Source organism: Xenopus laevis, chromosome 8L (genome assembly GCF_017654675.1).
Source record: "Xenopus laevis strain J_2021 chromosome 8L, Xenopus_laevis_v10.1, whole genome shotgun sequence".
NCBI classification, from domain to species: domain Eukaryota; kingdom Metazoa; phylum Chordata; class Amphibia; order Anura; family Pipidae; genus Xenopus; species Xenopus laevis.
This window is the reverse complement of record NC_054385.1, coordinates 88,592,143-88,617,448: the sequence shown is the minus strand read 5'-3', so window position 1 is coordinate 88,617,448 and position 25,306 is coordinate 88,592,143. Positions and strand designations below refer to the sequence as shown.

The 25,306-nt window shown below is 39.2% G+C and overlaps 1 protein-coding gene across 2 annotated transcripts in view; it reads right to left on the bottom strand.

Annotated features, from left to right (window-relative positions):
- Positions 1-2,562: 2,562 nt before the first annotated feature.
- wdr20.L (WD repeat domain 20 L homeolog) overlaps positions 2,563-25,306 on the bottom strand; it is a 33,773-nt gene continuing 11,029 nt past the window's right edge. The window contains exons 1-4 of one of the 2 annotated variants that reach the window (XM_018230568.2): positions 19,450-19,600; positions 18,783-18,965; positions 13,730-15,004; positions 2,563-3,416 (exon numbers count right to left, since the gene is read on the bottom strand). In XM_018230568.2, coding sequence (XP_018086057.1) covers positions 3,363-3,416; positions 13,730-15,004; positions 18,783-18,965; positions 19,450-19,497 — 1,560 coding nt within the window. In that variant the 5' untranslated portion in view covers positions 19,498-19,600 and the 3' untranslated portion in view covers positions 2,563-3,362. Of the gene's footprint in view, positions 3,417-13,729; positions 15,005-18,782; positions 18,966-19,449; positions 19,601-25,306 lie in introns of those variants that run through there. The other variant, XM_018230565.2, reaches the window with a different exon arrangement.

Here is a 25,306-nt window from a genome sequence, read left to right as displayed (position 1 = left end):
GCCTTCAATGCATTTCAACAAATTTTCGCGCTTCATGAATTTTTGGCTAAGGGAAATGGCTCAGATTGACCATCACTAAAAAGAACTAAAGTTAACGAACTACAAAAAAAAAAAGAATGTTTGCACCAACATACAAAATAATATACTGTACCTGCAAATCTAATTAAGCCACAATTATCTATGGCAACACAGCACCTGCTTCTCTTGTATTTTTAGTCTGGCGTATGAGCTATTTCTGACAAAACGTATAAATATAAAAGCAGGGCTGTAGAGTCGGTACGTAAATCCTCCTACTCAGACGGTTTTAAAGGAACAGTAACACCAAAAACAAAGTGTATCAAAGTAATTAAAATAAAATGTACTGTTGCTGTGCCCTGGTAAAACTGCCCCATAGCTACACAGCAGCTAATTTATATAAACTATATTTATGTTTCTGAAGCAAACACACAGTTTTTACCAGTGCATACGGACAGTATATGTTATTTACTTTAGAATGCTTTCATTTTTTTTTTTTGGTGTTACTAATTCTTTAATATACTCATATTTTTCATGTTGTTTGAAAGAAGTTAAGTACACAACATACAAGGGATTTTATCATTGCCAAAGCCCAGAGATATAAACGACACCTGGTAATTCTAAACCAAAATAAATTAAATTACATAAAACAAAAACTGGAAAACCTAAAACAACTTATATATTAACCTTTTAAATGCCACAGAACGTAGAATCGCCCAGGGGCCCCATAGGTATCAGCAGGAGCACGTGCATGCTGCTGCTGCTTTGACTTCCAGGACCCACCGCCCCAACTTACCGTATCTGCGCAGCAATGGACTCCTGGATCATCGTGGACCCTCCTGCCTCTTCTGGAACCGTCTTCAACCAGGCATCACACAGGTTAGTGTAACACAAAAACACACATTTTACACTATCACACACTTAGATTTACACTTACACACACTTACATACACTTTTTTTTTATTGCCATTGTGAATAGCGTATTCGCTAATCGCATTCTGCAATACCTTTTGTACGTTATTTCGGTGATTATTTTGCATTTTCTGTGATTTTGGTGCATTTTTAGCAATTTTATTGCATTTTCAGCTTTGTGTAGGTGTTGTTCGCATATTTCGGTCTGTAAAACCTATTTGGCCGTGCTAAAATATTCAAACTTTGATTACGACTGTTGATTACACTAGGTGAAAAAAAAGCATTGTTTTTTTATGGTTTTGTTGGATTTTAGTGATTTTATACAATTTCATCCTGTTCTTTACTTCATTTTGCCCATGGAAATTTTGTCTGCTATATATCCATATTGGGGTCTCTAAATGCCAGATACTTTGGTAAACCTATGCACAATGGGCACCAAACTATTCAGTGGACCCCTGGCAATCATATTCAGGGTGCTTTTTCTTGGTACCTAATACAGTGTGGGATATGCGGAGCAGCAAAATAAAACCTTTGAAGTGATTTTCCGAATTTTGTTACTTTTTTTTTTTAAAAAAACGCTACATTCAGACAAGCTTTGATGTTTGGTAGTTAGGAGTAAAGAGACATAGTTACCCATTTTGAAATCAGCAGAATGTGTACTTTTCAAAAATATATAGTTTTCTGGGGTAAACCTACTGTTGCAGGATTTTTTGGCCTTGGAATCTAAAGTATGCCATTTTCTGCCTTCATGTTTTCAACATTTGAGAGCTATGAGGCTTTTCAAATCAGTTGGATTTTCATGAACAAAATGACATATTTTTCTGGTATAAATTCATATACAATGAAAAATAGTAATCTTTTTTATGTATTTAGCGCTTTTGCATAGGCGGAAATACATGAAAACTCTGGCAGATTTAGAAAGCTTGTTTTCCCGAAAAAAACAATGTATAGTTTTCCTAGGTAAACTATAGGTTTCCCCTCAGAAAAGGCCCCTAAAGTGAGAGAGCACAAAATGTTTAAAAAATGGCTGGCATTTCGCGTAACCAAAATGGCAAATTATGCTGGCACTTAAAGGGTTAACTGAACCTGGCATATAGCTGTAGAATAGCTGTTAAATACAATCCAAAATTAACTGAAGTATTTTTCTTAGAAACAGATTTGCTTCTGCCATATCCTCCTTCATAGAAGCTTTTAAATCTGATTTGATTATTTTCAGTGCTTGTATTGAAAGTTATTAGGAGTCCACAGCTCTGTATAAAAGGAATATTCACTATAGGAATGCATGGAAACATCAGCGCCTGGAACATTATCAAACTGCTGTATTGTCTTATGGTGGAAATTGTCCTTGGCTGTAGTCTTGCGGGCCGGCTGCATCTTCTTTCATTCTGGCTTGGTTACTTACCTTGTGTAACGGGAGAAATAGAATATATATGTTCATATAAGTGCGACACTTATCCACTAAGATATAAGTAATCCTTATTGGAAGCTTTTTGGGTTTATTTCATGTTTAAATTATTTTATAATAGACTTAGGGTACGAAGATCTGGAAAACCCCAGGTCCAGAGGATAACCGGTCATATTAGGTACCCATACACTGATCTAATTGTGGGAAAACAAAGACTGCATATGCAAGACTTAATATTAATAGGTATTTTAATTAGAAAGCACTATTTTCATATAATGAAAATGACTAGTGTAATGATCCAAATCCCCATCTCCCAGCACTGAATTACAGTATTTATACATATAATACAGTCATTAGAAACCACAATACTAAAATAAATGTTTAATAGATACAAAGTCGATTTCTCTCCACAATGGTTTTTGTACACCATTTAATAGTAATTTCTTGAAATTTCGCCATTTAAGTGCAAACATTTGTATTTAGAAAAAAAAAAAAAAATTTGCGGCTTCCTTCGTTTCAAGTCACGTAGAGAATGACTTGCTCTCAGGTCAGCGCAGTCCCAGGCGTATTCCCATCGCAACCATTGAAGGTCAAAAGAAAATCAGTGCAATACACACAATGGTGAATTCATTTCTTAAAAGCCACCTAGTATGACGGGAGATCTCCAACAACATACTGGTTCATTTACACTACATATTTAGAAAGATTAAATGACATGAAGGTAGAAAGCATTAGGAATGAAAGTTATTAATTCCACTGTGCCTCCTAATGAAGGGGGTTGTGTTGTTCATCCAGGGAGGAGGGGTTCTGAATAAGTATCTCCTGTGTGTGCACCCGTTATTATTACTAAGTAACAACCAATTAGAGCAACTCTTTTTTTTTTTTTTTTCCGTGACCTTAGTGTTTTTGGTGTCCCACATTTAAACTCTGCCATGTTCTAAATGGAGGTTTCTGTTGCTGAAGAACAGCTGCTGGCTCCTCTGCCATTACTTCTGGTCCTGTGTATGTTTTGCAAGCAGTAGTGGGTTGGCTATACTACAGTTCCACTTGGAGAATTGGCTTGGTTTTGGGATGGTAATAAACCCTGTGAATAAAGCAGCTTTTATTAATCCAGGACAATAAACCTCACAACGGCGATCCTAAGAAAACAGTGTATAACATCACAGATAGGAAATCCTATGCTGAAGAAGAAATCATTTGATGAACAGGTAAATATATATAAGCATTCTGCAACATACAACAAACCCACGCCCTGTTCAAAGGGTACAGATAGTAAAGGCATACTAAACCCTAAAAATTAAACCTGAATTAATTAGGTTAGAAATGCCATATTTGACACACTGAACTTATTGCACCAGCCTAAAGTTTCAGCTTGTCAATAGCAGCAATGATCCAGGACTTCAAACTTGTCACAGGGGGTCACCATCTTGGAAAGTGTCTGTGACACTCACATGCTCAGTGGGCTTGGAGAAGCTAAGCTTAGGGGTTGTTGTGAATTATCAAGCAGAAAATGAGGTTTGTCTGTAATATAAGCTGATGCTACTGGGCTGATTATTACATTCTGATGCTAATTGTACTGGTTTCTATGCTGCCTTGTGGTAATTATCTGTATTAATTACTAATCAGCTTTATATTGTGACATTTCTATTCTATGTGTACTGTATATTGTGCGTCGATCCCTAAGATCAGTAAGTGACAGCAGCACAGAGCATGTGCAGTGAATCAGCTGAAAAGAAGATGGGGAGCTACTGGGGCATCTTTGGAGACACAGATCTTTACTGCTAAAGGGTTGTGGTTGCCTCTGGCTGGGACAGAAGCCCAAAACATAATGTACAACATTTCTGCCCTACTTCTTTAGTTAGAATTTTTTTATTACTATGTATTTATAGAGCGCCAACCTATTGTGCTGCACTGTAGCTGAGTTCTCCTATCAGCACAGCAAGGAACAGACTGCAACCATCACTGCATACTGTTCAGCATCTATTCAGGGAACCCCCCCCCCCACTAATTCTTAATTACAATACCCACAATCCCGATGATACAGCTGTAGTTGAGCAACAGCTGTATAGCCATATGCTGGTATTGTTCATGAGCCAGGTTTTCATTTACTACTGCCCCTTACAATGGAAAGGAAACATCTGTTTGGTTGCAGTGAGCCTATGGGCTTATGTGTGCCTGATTATTATAGGGAAAGCCTCACCTTAAACAAACCAAATGGCCACTCCACTGCTATAAATACATCTACACAGTGAAGCAAAGTTCCTTGTAAGAAATAAGTGTCTTTATAGTATTTTTATGCAAGTAGTTCCCATAGATCAAACTGAAAGCCTTCTATTATAGCTGTGGTTACACTGTTGTTACACAGTGTGGGAAACCCTTCCATTCTAATCACATCACTGCTGTAAAATCAATATAAACCACCCAGGAAAGACATTTGCTTTGTTCAAAACATGTTTGGCACCTCAGGTATTTTAAAAAAAAAAAAAAAAAAAAACAATAGCAATTACGTGAATTAAATTGCTTACCTTTTTCCCTGCATCAGTTCTCTGCCTCGGAAAATGCTGGCCTGGCCTAAAAGTCTAATCGCGTGTGTGCGTGTCTGTCTATATATATATATATATATAGTGAGAGAAATGAATGTGAGCCTCCTGTCAATGTGCACACGGGGAGAGTTTTAGCCAGAAAAAGCTTGTATTTGCATTTTGTGGCCAAAATCCCCCCAGGCTGTGCAATAATAAGAGGATCACACTCACTATGCACACAGGAAGGATGAGAACAGGATCTGGCTTTTATCTGGAGAAAACACCATGTAATGCCATAGCACTAAGTGCAGTTGTGATCTTACCTGCTTTTACCCTTGCGCCTTACTATAACCGAGCATATTCAGTTGAGTCAAAGTGGAAATGTTATTACACTGAGCAAAAGAGAGGCTGAGATGAGGTTTAGCGAGTCAAATCTGTCTGAACACATGTGAAGCCTATGTAGACCTCTTGGATGAGGACCATATCCACAGCATTAAGTGGTCCTTGCCCAAAACAAATTTTCCAGCCAACCCAATCACTATCTGACTGAGCCTCAAGCAGAAATCATTTGGAGTGGGCACACAAACCTGGGCAAATAAGGGTACAATTTATGCTATTGCCATCATATAGCCCGTTTTCTACTCTGGACGTGATTATAAAATCGATATAATCTCAGTGCGTGGTGATGAGGTTAAATACTGCTGTTCTTCCCGAGCACCATCAATATTGTATAAAAGGGTTCTTTGGAAAAGACATCCAATCATACGGGATTTGTAACTCATTTTAAGAACAAGGCAAAAGCTCAGTATCAGGCTGCTGCCCTACATTTCACGGGAGAGGATTTGCCTTTATAGGGATATTTTAGGTCAACACACTCTAATCATCTATACAGTACAGTGGTTTAAGCCGCCACCAATAAAAATCCTGAGGTGGGTAGACATTGATCGAGTGCATTTTGCATCAGTAAGAAACAAGAATATGACTACCAGTCTCCTACATACAAGTTCAGGTATAGGATCCATTATCCAGAAAGCTCAGAATTACGGAAAGGCCGTCTTCCATAAACTCATTTTTATCCAAATTTTTTAAATGATTTCTTTTTCTCTTTAATAGTAAAAAACAGTAGCTTGTGCTTAATCCAAACTAAGATACAATTAATACTTATTGGGTTTATTTAATGTTTATGTGATTTTGTAATAGACTTAAAGCTGGCCGTAGATGTTGAGATTTTTAAAAGATCCGATCGTCATTGTGAGACCACGATTTTCTCGGAACAATCGTACGATCGTACAAATTGTCCATCAACTAAAAAGACCAATTTGCCAGGAAAACAAAGGGGAGCTGCCTGCTTGGCCCTGCAAACATAGAGAGATTGCACTGGGGCCGACAAAGATTTTTTGACCTGGCCGATCAATTTCCTGACAGATGTCGGCCGAAAAATCGTAAGATGTACGATCGTTCGAATCCCACTAACCGCATGATCATTTGGAAGGATTGGTCGGACTTCCCTAAAATCAGTCGTTCGGCAAGAAGAATCGTCGCGTCTATGGGGAGCTTTAAGGTATGAAGATCCAAATTACAGAAAAATCCGTTATTTGGAAAACCACAGGTCTCAAGCATTCTGGATAACAGGTCCCATACCTGTATTAAAGGAGAAGGAAAGGCTAAAATTAAGTAAGTTGTATCAGAAAGGTCTATATAATTACACCAGTAAACCCTCAAAATAATGCTGATCTGAGTCCTCTGTCAAAAGAAACCCCACATTTCTTTCCTTCTTTAGTGTACACATGGTCTTCTGTATCATACTTCCTGTTTTCATCTTAAACCTCCAGGGCGCGGCCTTGAGCATGCCCAGTTTGCTCCTCTCACCCTCCCTGCTGTAATCTGAGCCCAGAGCTATGAGTGAGCAGGGAAACTCAGGCAGGAAGTGATGTCACACCAAGAAAATATGGCAGCTGCTATCCTAAACAAACCGAGAGAGCTTCTAGAGCCGTTTACTCCGGTATGGTAAAGCATTCCACCAAATAAATAGTGTTATAGCTTGCACTATTGTGGCTAATCTATTGGACATAAACTGCTTTGCTAGCTTTCCTTCTCCTTTAAGATTTCAATCATTAGTCATGCATTCAGTATAACTGCCCATTTACTGTGCTTCACTCATATTTCATGTCAGGTTGAACAATACAGGTGTAGATGATGTACATGATATAAAAACATCAATCTTTGGCAATAACTAACTACATGCCCTATATGCAGGTGGCTAAACAGCTCCCATTGTTCAGAATATTCTATAGCAGTCATTTCTACTTCTCAAGTGTATTTATTTCAATTTCTAGTGCCAAGAGAACTCATCTTAAAGAGATATACTTCACACTTCTCCCCTTTACTTTCTCATTACTCCGTATTTATTGCTTCTCACTAGGTTGTGTGCTGCCAGTGTACTCCGGTTTGCAGCTTTGAAGTGGGTGGGCCAGAACCAAAATGTAGATGTTATTTTCCAACACTAACAACAACATAATGCTTCTTGTATCTACTGTATTGTACTTATTTATGTGCAAACTGCCCACAGGCTGTATCCAGCCCAACAGATCTGCTTATTTACTGAGGTCCCCCAAACAAGCAGATCTATGGGCAGTGCTGGGTTGAACCAAGAGTTTATAGGGTCCTATGGAAGACTGTTGGGGAGTACCACATTCACCTGCTGGTAGATATCAGGATGATGCCTCACCAAAGATTGGTTGGACAGGCTGTGGGAAAGCAAAAATGACTTGAATGGATTTCCACAGGTGATTTACATTATTGCCAGTGGGAAAGCATTTGTGAAATTTGTCACATGTAGTAGCACAGATTTAACCACAGGTGACATTTTCCTATGCACCATTGCCCTTAAAGGAGAAGGAAAGCTACAGAGGCATTTTATTGCCAATAGATTAGCTGCAATAGTGCAAGCTAAAATGTTACATTTATTCTGTAGAATGTTTTACCATACCTGAGTAAAAAGCTCTAGAAACTCTGTTTGCTTAGGATAGGAGCTGCAGTATTAACATGGTGTGACATCACTTCCTGCTCGAGTCTCTCCCTGCTCTGGGCTCAGATTACAGTAGAGAAGGGAGGGGTGGGGGGAGAGGAGCAAACTGAGCATGCTCTTGCCCAGGGCAATGAGGTTTAAGCTGAAGGCAGGAAGTCTGATACAGAAGCCCATGAGTACACAATAGAAGGAAAGAAATGCTATGTTTCTTTTGACAGGGGACTCAGAGCAGAATTACTTTGGGGGTTTACTGGTATATTTATATAGACCTTTCTTTTAAGGCTTACTTAGTTTTAACCTTTCCTTCTCCTTTAAAGGAAGAGAAAAAATGGACAAACATGGGCTTAATGGTCAAGCCTATTATAAAGTGCCTTTGGAGCAAAAAAACATGGATTTTCCTTTTTTTTAAACTACATTTTTATGCCCTTCATGGGTTTCTTTTGGAGTGGCTATGACATTTTTGTATCTATATAGACTTATGCTGCCCTGGCTGAGATTCGGGGCTACTGCACCTTTACCTCTTGGTGATTTTCTGCTTTGGTATGTGTTATGGACTTACAAGTATGGAAGCCACTATCCAGTTATAGAGAAAGCTCTGTATTACAGGAAGGCCGTCTCCCATAGACTCCTTTTTAATTAAATCATTTAAATTAAAATTAATTTCCTTTCTCTCTGTAATAATAAAATAGGACCTTGTACTTGATCCTAACTAAAATATAATTAATCCTTATTTCAGTCAAATGAATCCAATTGTGTTCAATGTTCAAGTGATTTTTAGCAGACTTATTGGTATGGAGTTCCAAATTACAGAAAGAATACTTATCCAGAAAACCTGGGTCCTGAGCATTCTAGATAACAGGTCCCATACCTGTACTGCATTTTGTCTTAACTTAATGTTTAAGTAGACAAATAAGTGGAGGTTTGGGTTAATACCATTATTTGAGTCTGTACACAATTTAAAGGCTTTATTAAATAAAGGGTGGGCAGTTATGACTGCAGCATGTAAAGGATTTAGACCCAAAGCCTGTTTTGGGGTTGGAGAAGATGAAAATCACAATGTTTTTACCGGTTCTCCATTTCTTTATGTAAGTCATGTGTTGAAGCCACTTCATCCTGAGGCAACAATTGTGTGCAGGAAACTCAAAATGAGGGTTCTATTTAAACGATTAAATTCCCTTTTTAATAGACTGGCCTTCATAACTTTTCAATTTATCTTAATTTTCTATGTTGTGATTATTTCCTCAGAATCTTTCAAGAATAAAACTTGTTGGGTTCACAGACCCCCTAAAATGAAAAATAAAATCAGATGCTATGTGAGGCTACATCTTCATTGTTATGGACACATTTCATTCATACTTCTGTATTGGCCCTCTGCTCATCTGTCATTCTGACCTCCTAACTGCTGCCTGTCACTAGCAGTCACTGAAATCCCAAAGTAGAGAACTGCAGAATAAAGTCATAGGGTTAAAACAAATTATATATAAAAGATCAGCTGCAAATTGTTCCTTCTTAAAAGCTAGGGGAGTCTGGCATAGTTTCTGTTGCTTCCATATCACTGGTGAATGGCACCTAGAGATTATAGAAAGGTCACCAAGCAAAGTCCATAAGAAAAGCAGATTTATAAATTGGCAGCATCAGGTTGCCGGTTTCTGGTCCACACACACGGGTATATTCTGGGCCAGTCTGGCCAGCCTGTGTATGAACAACTTTAATTGACATTAGCATCTTTCCACTGCCATGTAATATGAATCTGAACTACTAAATGGTCTAGTATTTTGAATTTTATGTTGATCTGTGACTCAAAAAAAAAAAAAAAAAAAAAAAAAAAAAAAAAAAAAGGATGAGGAGCTACTGGGTGAATCTTGCTAAAGGGCCATAACAGTCTCAGGCTGCAACAGAAGACTACATTAATTTGATGAGTTTTGTCTCTCCTTTAAATTTATCTTTTTCTAGTCAAATGGAAGATAGACAGACACATACAGCTCACTGGTAACTGTTCTACTGGCAAGTTTAAACGTCAGCAGCTATTGCAATACAAGAATTGTACCATTAGCATGTATAGAGGAAGAAAAAGATTTACAATATTAATGGGGAACTATTGCGAAAAATAGTAAAAATTCTGTACTGTTTCTGAAATAATAAAGCTCATCTTCACTATTCCTCTCAGCATCTGTTTCTCTTCATTCTCTTTTCATGCAGGAGTTGGGGGTTAGAAATTAATCGAGAGTTAGATCTGATATCTTATAGGGGGCTCCTTTTGCCTAGATGACGTATTAGAGCTCACTATTAAAATCAGCAGAAATCCTGTCTCCTCTACATGCAGGATTTTTACAAAAGTTATTTTGTTTTTTACTGGAATCAGTTATTTGAGTGAGCTCTAATACACCTGCTAGGAAAGGGAGCCCCCCTGAAAAATATATTGGATCTGTCAATGAAACTTGCACCCAACTCCTGAATGAAGAAAAACTGATGCAGAGAGAGGGATAGTGAAGATAAACTTGATCATTTCAGTACGCTGTAGTTCCCCTTTAATATGACATACGCAACCGGGTTGAGTTTTTTTTTTTTTTTTATAAATTATGTTATAAAGCAGTTGCTGCAATTTGTACTACTGTTACCTCCGCAGAATAAAATCGCTATAAAGGAAACCCTCTCTCTTTAAAAAGGCAACATTAAAATACATTATAAAAACATTGGTGACCGAGGTTACATGAATCATATTCTAGAATGACTGAACTTGTCCACAGATGCATGCTGTGGATACTAACCCACACATGCACTAACACACCTACACTAACACACACTTAAGCTGGCCACAGACGCAAAGATCCGATTGTACGAATCAACGTACGATCGGACTTCTCCGTCTCCCGACCTGCCACTAACCATTCTGATCAAATAAAGTACAAAAGAACAGATCAGCTGATGTTCTTCTCCTGACAGCAATCGTACGAAAGTTATGTCTGACCAAAGCTAGTGACCGTCTCCCAGTGAAAATCGTACGATCGGCAATACACGCAGAGATATTATCGGCAGCCGACAGAAATTTTCTAACCTGTCCAATCGACTGATCTCCACCGGACGAAAAATGTCGGGACTCTTCACACACGGTCCGAAAATCGTACGAATCTAAGATTCGTACGATCAGATCTTTGCGTCTATGGCCAGCTTAACACACACACGCTCTAACGCACACACACTAACACACACACGTGCACTGCTCTCCAAGACGTGAGCATATATTCTGCTAAAAACAGAAGTTAAATATATGTTAAAATGTGGTGGTGGGGGGGGGGGTTTGTCCACAAGAAAGTGCAAATGAGAAGAAAGCTAATGGAAAAAAACACACTTACCTGCAAATGATTATAAACGGAGAAAACTACATGGGCACCATTTTTGGTACTGCATACTCATCTCTCAGAAACATTTGAAATTTTATGTTCTTTCTAGAATTATATTCTTATGTAGAAATTAGGACCAATTTGCCAACAGAATAAAAAAAAAAAATCCAAAAAATTCGAATAGTAAATACACCTTTATAATTTCCTACAAAGCAGCCCAATCTGACTTTATTTACACTGAACTCAATGAGGCTCACTTATTGTACAATTTCTTGACACTGAGAAAGGGGTGTTTAGACCATGTCAGGACAAACAGGCAATAAGAATGATGGTTTAAGCCGAATGCAAGCTGCTCATGGTATATGCTCACCCGTCTTACATATCATAAGATTGTAGGCCCTCTTGAAAATGTGAAATAAACCTGTGTAGGGACAGACTTGGAACAGTTCAATCTACTATGAAGAATAAGGATTGTTTTAGCTCAAGTGTCACACCAAGGAAAGTTATAAAGGAATCCGAGCCATGGGTAGACATACACAGCCTGACATCAGCCAGTTTGGCAGCTTACTATAGGGCCACAATGATAAAGGAATGAGGGTAACCTTATTCATAGAAAATACAGCTAGTAGTGCAGCTGTGTTCCGTTTGTGTATATTCATTTAAAAACTCTACAGTGTAGCGTTGAACAGTGCAGATGAAAAAAATAGGTTAATCTGTACAGAATCCATGTAGGACAGATGATATTTCTCCCTTACAACAATTCTACCTGCATATTGAGCTAGAACACTAGCCACATACCTGAACATACAAATGCTGTCAATTTGCAACAGATTTGTGAGTAGCAGTGTGTGCCGCTGCAAAACAAGCAACGTAACTAATAAACATAAACCACAACTGAATTGGACACCAGGTGGTGTCAAACTGTACAATAGTTGGTCAGTACCCTCTTAACCTCTGTATATTAATTTTCCCTATACAAGGGTGAATTTGGGAAATTAAAGAGGGAGGGTATATAAAGAAAAACAGGGTTTTGAAGCAAAGTAATATATTCTGTAAATAATGTTACTATTTATGTATTTATGTTTCCAAATCAAGGTCTAACTATAGGCTTGTCCTCATAAAAAAGCTCTATTATTTATATAAAGTAGTGTAGAATGTAGAAAGTGTCATTTCTGCTACTAAGCAATATACCTTCTTAAGAAAACAGCCTATGAATTTGTAAAGAAATGTTTCCAAGCTGGCAAATGAGCCTTAGGGTCAGGGCACACAGGCAGATTCGGGGAGATTAGTCGCCCAGTGACAAATCTCCTCTTCTTCGGGGCAACTAATCTCCCCGAACTGCCTTCCTGCCGGCTAAAGTGTAAATCGCCAGCGGGATGGCACTCTGAGCAATTGTTTTCTGAAGTTTCCTCGTCAGGCAACTTCGGAAAACGAACCACTCAGAGTGCCATTCTGCTGGCGATTTACATCCAGGCAGCGGGAAGGCAGTTCAGGGAGATTAGTTGCCCTGACCCTTGATATGTTGACGGTCACTAGTAGGGTTTTTGTTTTTTTGAAGATAAAAGATTTTATTTAAAAAAAAAAAAAAAGGCCTGGGACAATGAGCAGCATTGAGAACATCTAACCGAACAGCACAACCAAACATAATTGACACAACTACAGGCTATACTACAAACAAATGGTATTGATAAGGCTTTGTGGAAGTTTGTCGTTGTACATGAAGAACCATATTTTTTTTTTTTTTTGAGCAATACTAATTCATGTTAATTTAAAACGAGATCAGAATGACATTACACGAACTGCACAGACCCACCGTCGAAAGTCAATAGACTAAGAGAAAGCAGGCCAAGTATGTGAAGCTTGAAAACGGTATAAAAGCAAAGGATTGGTTGTAGGTATTGTAAGAAAGAGTTACACATGGAGAATACTAAAGAAATCAAGGTAGCCTTTTTATTTACAGAAATACAGATCTTAGTAGCTTAATAGAATAAATTTATGTCCATGTTTAGACCTTCTCTAGAATGATTCAATAAGGATACAAATACATTAACAAGTGCTTTCATTTTCATGTACGTGAAAGGGGCCACAACCCATTCCATGCTCAGCCCACCTCTTTGCTAATTCTGACATTACAATTCAGTCAGCCGACACCAAATTTACCTGCACGTTTGTTTTTTTTTTTTTTCTTCCTTTTTAGTGGGAAAGCGCATATTTGAATATTTTTACAGTGTACAGTGCTTCTGGTAAATGAATTTTCTCTTTGGTTGGCACAATACTCTTTGTAATTAAATGTACTTATTTTTTTTCCCTCCCCCCCAAGTACGGTATAACTGTGGCAAAATTTCAAATGATTCAAAACAGTATGACATGCAGTAACCAAAATCTGTCTCAAAAGGGAAAAAAAAACAAGTATTTCTACATTGAATGGAAATAAAAAGTCAGTTTCCCAGAATAATTAGCTACTCAGGTTCTAAATCTTGATGCAGTGTTAAGGATTAAAACTTACCACTTTACCAGGCCTTGCCCATGTGCAAATAAATCCTTCCTGACAAGCAGTGACTATACAGTCTTCAAGAAAAATGAGCACAGTTAGTCTTTCATGTGCTATCTTTTTACAGATAAGAGGCTCTAACAAAGGAACATCTTCCATCCTGGGGCAAAGAGGGGTCCCCAAAGTTTTAGCCGGGTCCGTTTTGTTTTTAGTAACTAGATTGAGTTTATCACTGCTCTTGCTAGATATATGTCCCATACTGTGGTTTCTCTTGTGGTCTTTGTCATGTCTTTCCTTGCGGTCATGGAGGGACAGAGTCGCAAACTTGCTGACGCCAGATGCTATGGCACTATCCACACTGCTTTTGCTGCCAGTATTAGACACTGCAGAGTGAGGAAGGCTGTTGGACCTAGGAAGAGGGGGAGGAATGGAGTTGCTTGGGCTTGTGATAGTGTTGCCATTGCTTCCTGGGTTTGCTCCAGCACTTCCTGCAGGTGGACTTGTGGCATTCATCACATTTGTGTGTGTTCTTGTCCTTGAAAGTGGCTGATGAGGAAAAAGGATGTCTTCTGTAAGGTCCCATAAACACAGCTGGGTATCTTGGCCTACTGAGCCAAATCGATAGGTTACACTAACAGGGCGACTGTCTGTAGAGTTCCTTTTTGATAATCTCGACTGGGTACTGTTTGCTCGATCTCTACCAAAATTTATCAGTTCCTGAAAATCTTCATCACTCCCACTAAACTCCATTGGGTCTGTCTCTTCTACACTAGTGGTATTCGGGTCAAATGCAACAACGCTGACCCATGATTTGTGTCCCTGACCTCTGGCTATAACTCGACAGTCCACAAATGACCAAACGGTTACCAAGTCATCCTCTCCACCTGTTACAATGTACTTGCCATCGGGACTCCAACACACACACAGCAGTCCGCCAAAGTAGCTTTTCATCGTACCATGCAACTCTACCGAGTCAAAGTTAAATACACGAAGAAAGCCATCTTGGCTCACAGAGGCTAAGAATTTCCCGTCTGGGGAAAAAGCAAATTCATTTAGGGCACCCTCGCCAACAGTCCATTTCAGTAGAGGGTTTCGCGTGGACTTGCTCTTGCATGTGTGGACTGCAAAACTTTCACCTTGTTTGAGTAACTGGTAATGTGGAGTGGTGGTCCCACATGTATGCTCCACATTATACAAATACATATTTCCACTGGAATGAGCTACTAGGAAGAGGCTTTCCGAGCCTGGAACCCATTTTACAGAGGTTACTCTGGACTTGTCTATTAGTCTCTATAAAAAGACAAAATAAAAGATGCAAAATTATTTTTTAAGAAAAGTTCAGATAATATAAGCTAGAACAAATGACACATATCAATTTCATGTTTCAAATTGTAAAAAATAATTTCAATAGATAAATTTGTCCAATTCAGAAAAATGTTTGGGACGTGTCTCTGAATGCAATACAGTCTCTGTTTGCCCTGAAACAGCTGCCTTGGTAATGGCTCCATGACCAGTTCCCAGACTTTCAGAGCATGACAACACTCTGCGAGCGAGAAGATGCAAGACTGACAGATTCCTTAGGCAACTGTAAGGGGGAACCAGAGAGCTGTACATTGCCTCCACAAATTATACCACTATGGGTATTTCATGGTCATCCTAAAGTTCTGTTGCCCAGCAGCCAGACTACAAAGCACTTGGAAAAGCCCCCATTCATTCCTATAAGAATTACCTACATAAATGAAGATTTCATCTAGGAATGAATGGGGGCTTTTTCCAAGCGTTGTCTCCCATGCACCGAGCAACAAAACATTTCAATATTAAAAAGTAGGTTTTCATTTAAAGGGCAATATATTCAATATAGTTTATGGTTTAGGCTACACTGGGCATTTTGGGGAGATATTGGTCGCCCGGCGACTAATCGCTGCGTTTTTTGCGGCGACTAATCTCCCTGAACGCCTTCCCTCACTCTGCGCCGGCTAAAATGAAAAAATGCAGGCGCTAATCACACGCGGCAATTCATTTTCCGAAGCCGCCCGAAGTTTCCTCGTGAGGCAACTTCGGAAAAGAACAGCCACGTGTGATTAGCGCCGGCATTTTTTCATTTTAAGCTGGCGCAGAGTCAGGGAAGGCTTTTGGGGAGATTGGTCGCCGCAAAAATGAGGCAATTAGTCGACAGGCGACCAAATCTCCCCAAAATGCCCAGTGTGGATTTACCTTAAAAGACCTTATATGAATAAACTGCAAGAGTTATAAGAACGGTAATAAAACACCATTGTCATAACCTATTGCTTTACTTTGTTTCTATAATTGCAGTTTCTTCCCTAAAGAACTAAACTAAAATCTAAACAAAATGTAAACACACACACACTTTTTTTTTAGTTTTTTTTCACTCATAAGTCCAGGGAGTGCTCCAATTTTGCATGCGGATATTCATTTCTTTTGGCTGCACCTGGGCCATTTTCCTCAATATTGGAGTGTGTTACAATAAATAAAATTACTTGAGGGCAGGGTTGGAGGGAGGATTGCAGCTCAGAGAGGGGGGTCAAAGGCCACTTTGCGTCTGGGGTAGGGGGCCCAGAGGGTGGTGGTGGGCTCCAGAGGCAGCAGCCCCGGTGAGCCCCTCAGTCTGACGCTGCATGGGGGTGCCTAACATCTGGCACACCCAAGTGGAAAATTTACTTTCCTTCTCCTTTAAAAATGTTTCAGACATAAAAACTACCATTAGATATACAGTAGTATAGATCTTGCGCAAAAATAAAATAAAACACTGGATGCGCAAAGTACAAAGGGATTCCGTCCCTAAAAGGTTAAAACAATTGGTTTGATATGCGCTTCCGTTTATAGAATAAAGTACAACAACTTTTGTGTCCCCCAAATGTCTCAAAAGTTCCCTGTATTCTACAGGAATCCGGAGCCAAAATCAATCACTTCCTCAGAGGCCTCTGAGGAAGTGATTGATTCACGAAACGCGTTAGGCAGAGCATTTTGAAGTGTAAGTAACTACTATGTTTATGAATAAAAGGCATTCAAATATTTGAGTTTCCCTCTTGTTGCTTGTACAATTCCCCAGTACAAGGCATCTCTTATCCGCTAACTTATCCCGTGAGGATCTGACCCTGGTTGAACTAGGAAGTGGATGAGAGGACGCCGAGACTGTGGGACACGAGGCAACTAGTGCGTCCAGGAGCGAGATCGCAAAGATATTGAGCGCAACATATTGTGAAGAGAGCAGCAACACCGCTTGGAGGGACGGGTTGAGCCTTGCTACACTGCGGATAGGTTTCTATCTGTAGCCGTGTCTGGGAAATCCTGTGAGTACTAACTAAGCAGGGCCCTGATACCGGCTCTTACGATATTTCACATTGTTGCGTTTTGTCTTTTATTTTAAAGACAAGAAGCGATCGCCAGTTGTGAACGCAATATCGGGACAAATCTTTTGGCTCCGGATTCCTGTAGAATACAGGGAACTTTTGAGACATTTGGGGGACACAAAAGTTGGTGTACTTTATTCTATAAACGGAAGCGCATATCAAACCAATTGTTATAAAAACTACCATTCCTGTTTATAAGCTGTATACATGTGCATATTAAAAGGTTGCTTCACAGAGACTAAAATGACTCATAAAAATGTACACAGAGAGACAAAATGTGAAGAATGAGCAGAAGAAAAAAATGTAATTGCTAAACTGTGTCAGATAATAAATAGAAGCAGCTTACAGCAGAATTCTGTGGGTTAGTCATTACATATTTGCAGTTTAATACTGGCAAGTTAATCATGCTAGCACGCAAACAAAGATGCATTGCAGGCAAGACAAAAAATACTTTTTTTTTTTTCTCAAACATAATATGCACTAGGTATTGTTGGCAATTTCTGTTTGGACTCAAAACTAAAGCCTGACGGATATCTTATTAGGGTTTATCCAGATTGGGTCAGCTGGCAAATTCCCATTTGTCCCACTACTTTGTCAGATCTTTGTGTATAGTCAGCGAGTTGTTATTACAGACATCCCCTTCATAGCTGCAGGAGGATTCCAGTTTTAGGTTGGATGATTAAGCAGACCATATACAGTGATATCCACTCAATTGGTGAGGTCATAGAATGTGCAGATCCCAGCCAACAATAGGATCATAGATTGGAGTCTATAGACCTGTTGCATTCATGCTCCAACGTGAACAGGATTTTCAAAGCCAGATATCAGTCAGACAGACCTATTGCAAACACTAAGAGGCAAATTCACTAAGATTCGTAGTTGCGCCAGGTGCAACTTCGCCGCGCTTTGCCGCACTTCGCCAGGCGTAGTTTCGCCAGCGCTCCGCAAATTCACTAAAATCCGAAGTTGCGCACAGTGGTAGCGTAAGGTTGCGAAGTTGCGCTAGCGTTGATTCCCCAACAAAGCGAAGTTTCGCTAGCGATGGTTCATTTGCATACGGCGCCAAATTCAAATTTCAATGGAGGAATACGTATCTGCACTACAAATGCCTAGAAAACCTTCAAAACATCAAATAAAATTTTTATTTTGCCCTACACATGTGCCCACTGTATAGGTAAGTTGCCATGAGTCAGGAAATGTAGGGGGGAAGGAGGGGAGCCCCAAAAAAATTTTCGATCTTTTTCAGCCTATCACCCATAATGTAGAAAACACGCCAGCGTTTTTTGGGACTTAGAAAAAATTTTGACTTTTTTTAAGCAATCCCTATCTACTCTATTGCGCTTCGCCTGGTCTGAGGTGGCAAAGGAAGTCTAGCGTAAAAGGTAGCGTTCAGTACACTGTGCAAGTTAGTGAATTTGCGTAGTTACGTCCGTAGCGAAAATTCGCCAGGCGTAAGGGTGCGAAGTAACACTAGCGAATCTACGCCAGCGTTCGTTAGTGAATTTGCGAAGTAATGAAAATGCCCAACGCTAGCGTTCGGCGCTTAGTGAATTTACCCCTTAGGGTATACCAAAAAGTTTTACTTGCCTTCCATTATTTAAGTTTTGAGGTACAAAGCCAAACCATTACTACATTCAACATTGGAATTTCAGAGTTAAGTCCAAACCTCCCAATATAAATGCAGACTTTAAACCCACCTCTTCATTAAATAATTTGCTTGTTTCCTTTTTAATTGGGTCTATAAGTTGGACCTGGCCAGCAGAGAACCCCACAAGAAGAGAAACGCTGTCAGCTGTAGCGGTGAGGTGATTGAAGTCATGACACGTTGGCTGTGTCCCTTTGTATATTCTCTTGTCTATAGGCTTGCTTAGATCAGCTGCCTGTTGGGAAGAGAAGAAAGAGAAAATTAAACACGGACATCAGAACCCCTTACAGGACCAACGCCACCAAGAGATGAAACAATTACTTAGTGTAATCCAGTTTATCTAAAACAGTGGTTCCAAACGGTGCTCACCAACCCACGGATGTTGCTCCCAGTGGCCTCAAAGCAGGAGCTTATTTTTGAATTCCTGGCATGGAGGCAAGTTTTGGTAGCAAAAAACAGGTGTACTGCCAAACAGAACCTCCTGTAGGCTGCCAGTTCACATAGGTACTAGTGAATGGCCAATCACAGCCCATATTTGGCACCTCCTGGAACTTTTTCATGCTTGTGTTGCTGCCCAGACCTAAAAGGTCCCCTTTGCAGTGAAAGTCACAAGTAAGATGGACCTGGTCAATTTAGGAATACAATGGGTACCCAGAGTAAAACTGACAGTTTAAAGGAGAAGGAAAGGATTTAAATGAAAATCCCTTTAATATAATTACCATACTCATGCCTCCTAAACCGCCATAGCAGCTCTTCTGGATGAGCATTATTTATCCAGCTTCCTGTCTTGAAAGTGAGCCCTCTCTTAAATAGATTGCAGTTGCCATTTTCAAGCTGCTGACATCACTTCCGGCCGTTGCTCTTACACTGTAAACTGCAGCTTTAGGGAGAGGGGCTGTGCAGAACTGTCTTGAAAAAAATAGAGGAGAGTTCCGATTGGACAATGGGATTAAGTGGGCGGGGCTAACGAGGGCAAGACTTTCAGCACGTACAGGCTGAATATGCTAATGAAGAACGGCAGCAGCAGCTCAGCAGTGAGGTGCGCATGTGTTTGCCCCGGGGAAATCTCTGTTGGAGGAGAAAGGAAGCAGCTCTGTATTGAAAGGTACTTAATAGCAGGGCCTGACTTTGCCATTACAAAGGCAAACTAAGCAACAGGACATTGAGCTGGGGGAATATGTTAGAGACTATATTAAGGCTGAGATTTTTAGGGAATGTTGTTTAGAGACTTTCCTTCTCCTTTAAAAAGTTGTTTGCCAGAATCAGCACCACAAGTTAATCAGAAAACTGGTTTAATAACAAAATAGTTTAAATTCAACACTGAAGACGTCATAAAAAAATAAGAGTAAATGAAAATCTTACATTTAAAAAAAAAAAAAAAGTACGGGCCAATTCCTAGGATATCATTTATATACACATTATTGCCTACAGACACCAGCCTGCACCTAAACAACTGCACTAGTAAAGTATGCCACGTTCAGGCGAGAACCGCTCATGAGAGCAGATATGCTGTAAGACACGTCATCCAGATATCCGTGACCTCAAGTCATTCTTTTCTGCGGTTATCCATTTATGAAACCCATCCATACAATTTTTATCTATGTTACAGCCACAGAAAACTGGAGGAACGAAGGATGAAACTTTATCATAGACCAATATATGCTTTGCATTTTCTCCTGCCATGCAGAGTTTAAAGGAGAACTGAACCCTAAAAATTTATATTCTATATGCTAAACGTATTTCTAAGGGGTTGTCACAAATTATCAAGCGGAAAATGAGGTTTGTCTGTAATATAAGCTGATGCTAGAGGGCTGATTATTAAATTCTGATGCTAGTTGCACTGGTTTCTGTGCTGCCATATAGTAATTATCTGTATTAATGACTAATCAGTCTTATATTTTAACATTTCTATTCTATGTGTACTGTATATTGTGAGTGGGTCCCTAATCTCAGTAAGTGACAGCAGCACAGAGCATGTGCAGTGAATCAGCAGAAAAGAAGATGGGGAGCTACTGGGGCATCTTTGGAGACACAGATCTTTACTGCTAAAGGGCTGTGGTTGCCTTGGGCTGGAACAGAAGCACAAAACATAATGTACAACATTTCTAGCGACTTCTTTAGTTAAGCTTTAGTTCTCCTTTAAAAAATATGCATTAACAATGGCAGTACATAATAAAAAGCAGATTTTACTCTATTCGAGAAATGAACTTTAAACAAACAAGCGTAAAATAAAATTACTTTGCATTTCAATTATTGCAGCTTAAGCTAGTGTGCTGAATACACTGCCAAGGTCACTCTAACAGCACGTGGGCATTGCTATGGAAATCAACCCACAAGGAAAGGAGGGAGGGAGGAAAAAGAAGTAATATCTTTAGCATTAAAAGGTAATACTAATAGTCAGTACTGCTACTTCTATTGATATTTAAAAGGACACTAAAAATCCCCAAAGATAGTGAAGGGTAATGTCACAAGACGTTTCGACGTCTGCACTATTCTCAGGACAAACATCAACCATAATAATGTGACCCATCACAGAGAATGAAATCAAGTTACTAAAGTGTGGCACAAAGGTGAAAGTATCTAGTTTTCTCCAGATAATCACAGGAAAAGAATCAATAGGTTTTTCAGGCAGATCTTTGCTCCACTTGGCTCTGTGTAGCTGCATACAGGTAGTAATTGTACTTTTAAATGGAAGCCGCTTATTTCAGCACATCTGATTCTCTATACCTCAATATTCAACAGGCAGAGAGAAGCGTTCAAAACGACCCTAATATGTTAGTCAGTTGTTAGACATTGCCCCGAGCATAAAGCTGCTGTAAGCAGTCATCAAGCCTATTAGAAAGTTTGCCAAATTTAAAGGACAACTAAACTCTAAAAATGAAAATTCCATATTTAATATACGGAACTCATTGCACCAGGCTAAAGTTTCAGCATCTCAATAGCAGCAATGATCCAGGACTTCAAACTTGTCACAGGGGGTCACCATCTTGGAAAGTGTCTGTGACACTCACATGCTCAGTGGGCTCTGAGCAGCTGTTGAGAAGCTAAGCTTAGGGGTTGTTGCAAATTATCCATCAGAAAATGAGGTTTGTCTGTAATATAAACTGATGATACAGGATTATTAAATTCTGATGCTAGTTTTACTGGTTTCTGTGCTGCCATGTAGTAATTATCTGTATTAATTACTAATCAGCCTTAAATTGTGACATTTCTATTCTATGTGTACTGTATATTGTGAGTGGGTTCCTAAGCTCAGTAAGTGACAGCAGCACAGAGCATGTGCAGTGAATCAGCAGAGAAGAAGATGGGGAGCTACTGGGGCATATTTGAAGACATAGATCTTTACTGCTAAAGGACTGTGGTTGCCTTGGGCTGGTACAGAAGCCCAAAATATAATAAACAACATTTCTAGCTACTTCTTTAGTTAGGCTTTAGTTCTCCTTTAACATATACATTTTTCAGGCAGGTTAGGCTGGTGGATTTAGGGGTCTGGTCGGTTGTGTAATGGAATGGTCACAACAAAATGACGCAAGATTCCACCAAACTTAAGCTGGAACAAAACGGGGATACAAATTAAACTGCAAGTACAATTTTAACACCTTGCCTTGCTAGTAAAATACCAGCAGGGTGGCAACCCTAGTCCTGAAGGCGCTGCTTATTACTTGGCTTCTTTATCCCATCTTTACTCAACAGCTTATACAACATGCCAAGCAGTACCCAAAACAGAAGGTGCCTTGTGAAAAACGTTCTTCCATTCTGTGTGTTAAATTGGCATGTTGTTTTTTTTTAGTTATTTATTTTTATTTTAAATGATTTGCTGTACAGATTACAGCACAGGATTATGCTTCAGGAGCAATAGTAATTGATGCATTTTGAAAACTGCATGCTTCCCCAAGACAGATCGTTTCAAAGCAACATATCTTAAGAGAAAGCCAAGTATAAATATCCAGTTTTGTGTTCAAGTAACAGTTGAACACAAAATTACATTAGTTGCATAACACACATAGTTCTTTCCCATTATCCAGTGTATTTTGTGCCCCCCTGAAAATGATCCCTGGAGCGTGGTCAGCAACATATATTGTCACTGATGTGTCCCTCCAGTACACACTGGTACAGAAATCATTCAGAACATCAGAACATTAACACTGAACTGCAGCCAGAAGAAACTGGCACACCAGAACATGTAGCAGTAAAAGCCATTTCTCTAAACTAATAAGGCAGTTGTTGTTCCTCCTCCTGCTCACATGTCTGTGTCCAATTTCTTTCCAAAAAAAAAAAAAAAAAAATCAATCAGCACTTCAAGTCACAAGATTTTCAAAGGCTTTATTATGATCCTATTTAATTTCAATTTTTAGCATTTTTCCCCGAAATTGCATATTTTAAAGAGATAATGACATAAGTTTTGAAAGGAATGTGTCACTTTACTTACAAATAGCTGACTCCCCATTACCCCATAGGCTCGGCAGGCCATAAACTGGGGGCTAGAGGGAGGCAGGGGAGCCTGTTTGCAAAGGGCAGTTAATGGCGAGTATGTTTTCTGTAGGCACAGTAACTTATTCCTGTTAATAACTAACTGGAATGTATCATTATGCCATATCTTAAGATGATTTTTCATAGCCCTAACAGCGAGGTCACACAGGGTGTTTTTAAAACTGCATGTTTGAGCGTAAATACGCACAAAATGAAACCCTACTAAAAATAATGAAATATGCGCTATAGCAGTTCCCATGGAGCGATTGCAAGCCAAAATCCGCATCTAACAACAGTATTTGCGTTTTTCAGCAGGAACGCCAATATGCCAAGGAAACACCATATCATTGAACTCTATGGGATCCACAAATTTGAAAATGAGGAAACAAAAGTTTACTAAAATTCTTCCAAGCAAAATTGTGGTGGAACAAGAAAAACCAGAAATGAATGTTGGGAAAAAAAGGTACAGAGGACCAAACAGCTCCCACAACAGCCCCTCAGATCCACAGATTGCCAGTCTGGGCCAGAGATGGATAAAACTATTTTAAATGCCCTCAGGCTTTGTAATCGACTTGTTCTTCCTGGAAAATGCCCCAAACATACAATCCTTGTACTTCAGGGTTGCAGTTTAAGGGCTTGATATCCAATAAAAACAGTGAAGTGTTAAAGGGATACTGTCATGGGAAAAAAAATTTCTTTCAAAATGAATCAGTTAATAGTGCTGCTCCAGCAGAATTCTGCACTGAAATCCATTTCTCAAAAGAGCAAACAGATTTTTTTATATTCAATTTTGAAATCTGACATGGGGCTAGACATTTTGTCAATTTCCCAGCTGCCCCTGGTCATGTGACTTGTGCCAGCACTTTAGGAGAGAAATGCTTTCTGGCAGGCTGCTGTTTTTCCTTCTCAATGTAACTGAATGTATCTCAGTGGGACATGGGTTTTTACTATTGAGTGTTGTTCTTAGATCTACCAGGCAGCTGTTATCTTGTGTTAGGGAGCTGCTATCTGGTTACCTTCCCATTGTTCTTTTGTTTGGCTGCTGGGGGGAAAAGGGAGGGGGTGATATCACTCCAACTTGCAGTACAGCAGTAAAGAGTGATTGAAGTTTATCAGAGCACAAGTCACATGACTGGGGGCAGCTGGGAAATTGACAATATGTCTAGCCCCATGTCAGATTTCAAATTTGAATATAAAAAAATCTGTTTGCTCTTTTGAGAAATGGATTTCAGTGCAGAATTCTGCTGGAGCAGCACTATTAACTGATTCATTTTGAAAAAAATGTTTTTTCCCCATGACAGTATCCCTTTAAAATTGAGACAGCTCCATTATGTTAACCTAATCAGTTTATATGCCTCTAATATACAGGACTTTACCCAATACATAGGCCCTGGGGCAGATGAACAGATGTTTTATATACTGTAGATGTTTTATACTGTGCCAAAAGCAGAAAAGTAGTACAGGTATACGATCTGTTAGCCAGATACCTATTATACGGAAAGGCCATCTTCCATAGACTCCACTTGATCCAAATAAAAAAAAAATTAAAAAATAATTAGCTTTTTCTCTGTTATAATAAAACAGTACATTGTAATTGACCTATATTTAATTAATCCAATGTAATTACGTTGTGTATTGACGAACAGTCCAGCTACATTATGCATGTAAATTGCATTTCCGCTTGCCTTTTTCCCCCCCCTACAAAAGTTCACTAAAATTCCTCCAGTTGGAATTGTGGCAGAACAACAAAAACCAGAAATGCTTGTTGGGAAAAGAAAACTACAGGCTAAAAAAATGCATATTATCATGCGTGTGTGGTTTCTTTGGCGTATTTACACTCGCTTATTTTTTTTTTTTTTCACCCCCCCATGTGACCTTGTCCTAAAGCAGCCGAACAAACAGAACAGTTAAATAAAGATCTACTATACAAACAGTATTTTGCCCAGTTTAATTAATCATATATGTTACGGATTATATGAACATTTGTTGTACTAGTCAGCTGAGCTTTCTATAAGTAAATAAAAATACTATTTTAAGCATTGTTTTATTGTGAAGACCTTTTGTGGAGGTATTAGTTTTCTTTTTAAATCTATTTTAATTCTTCCA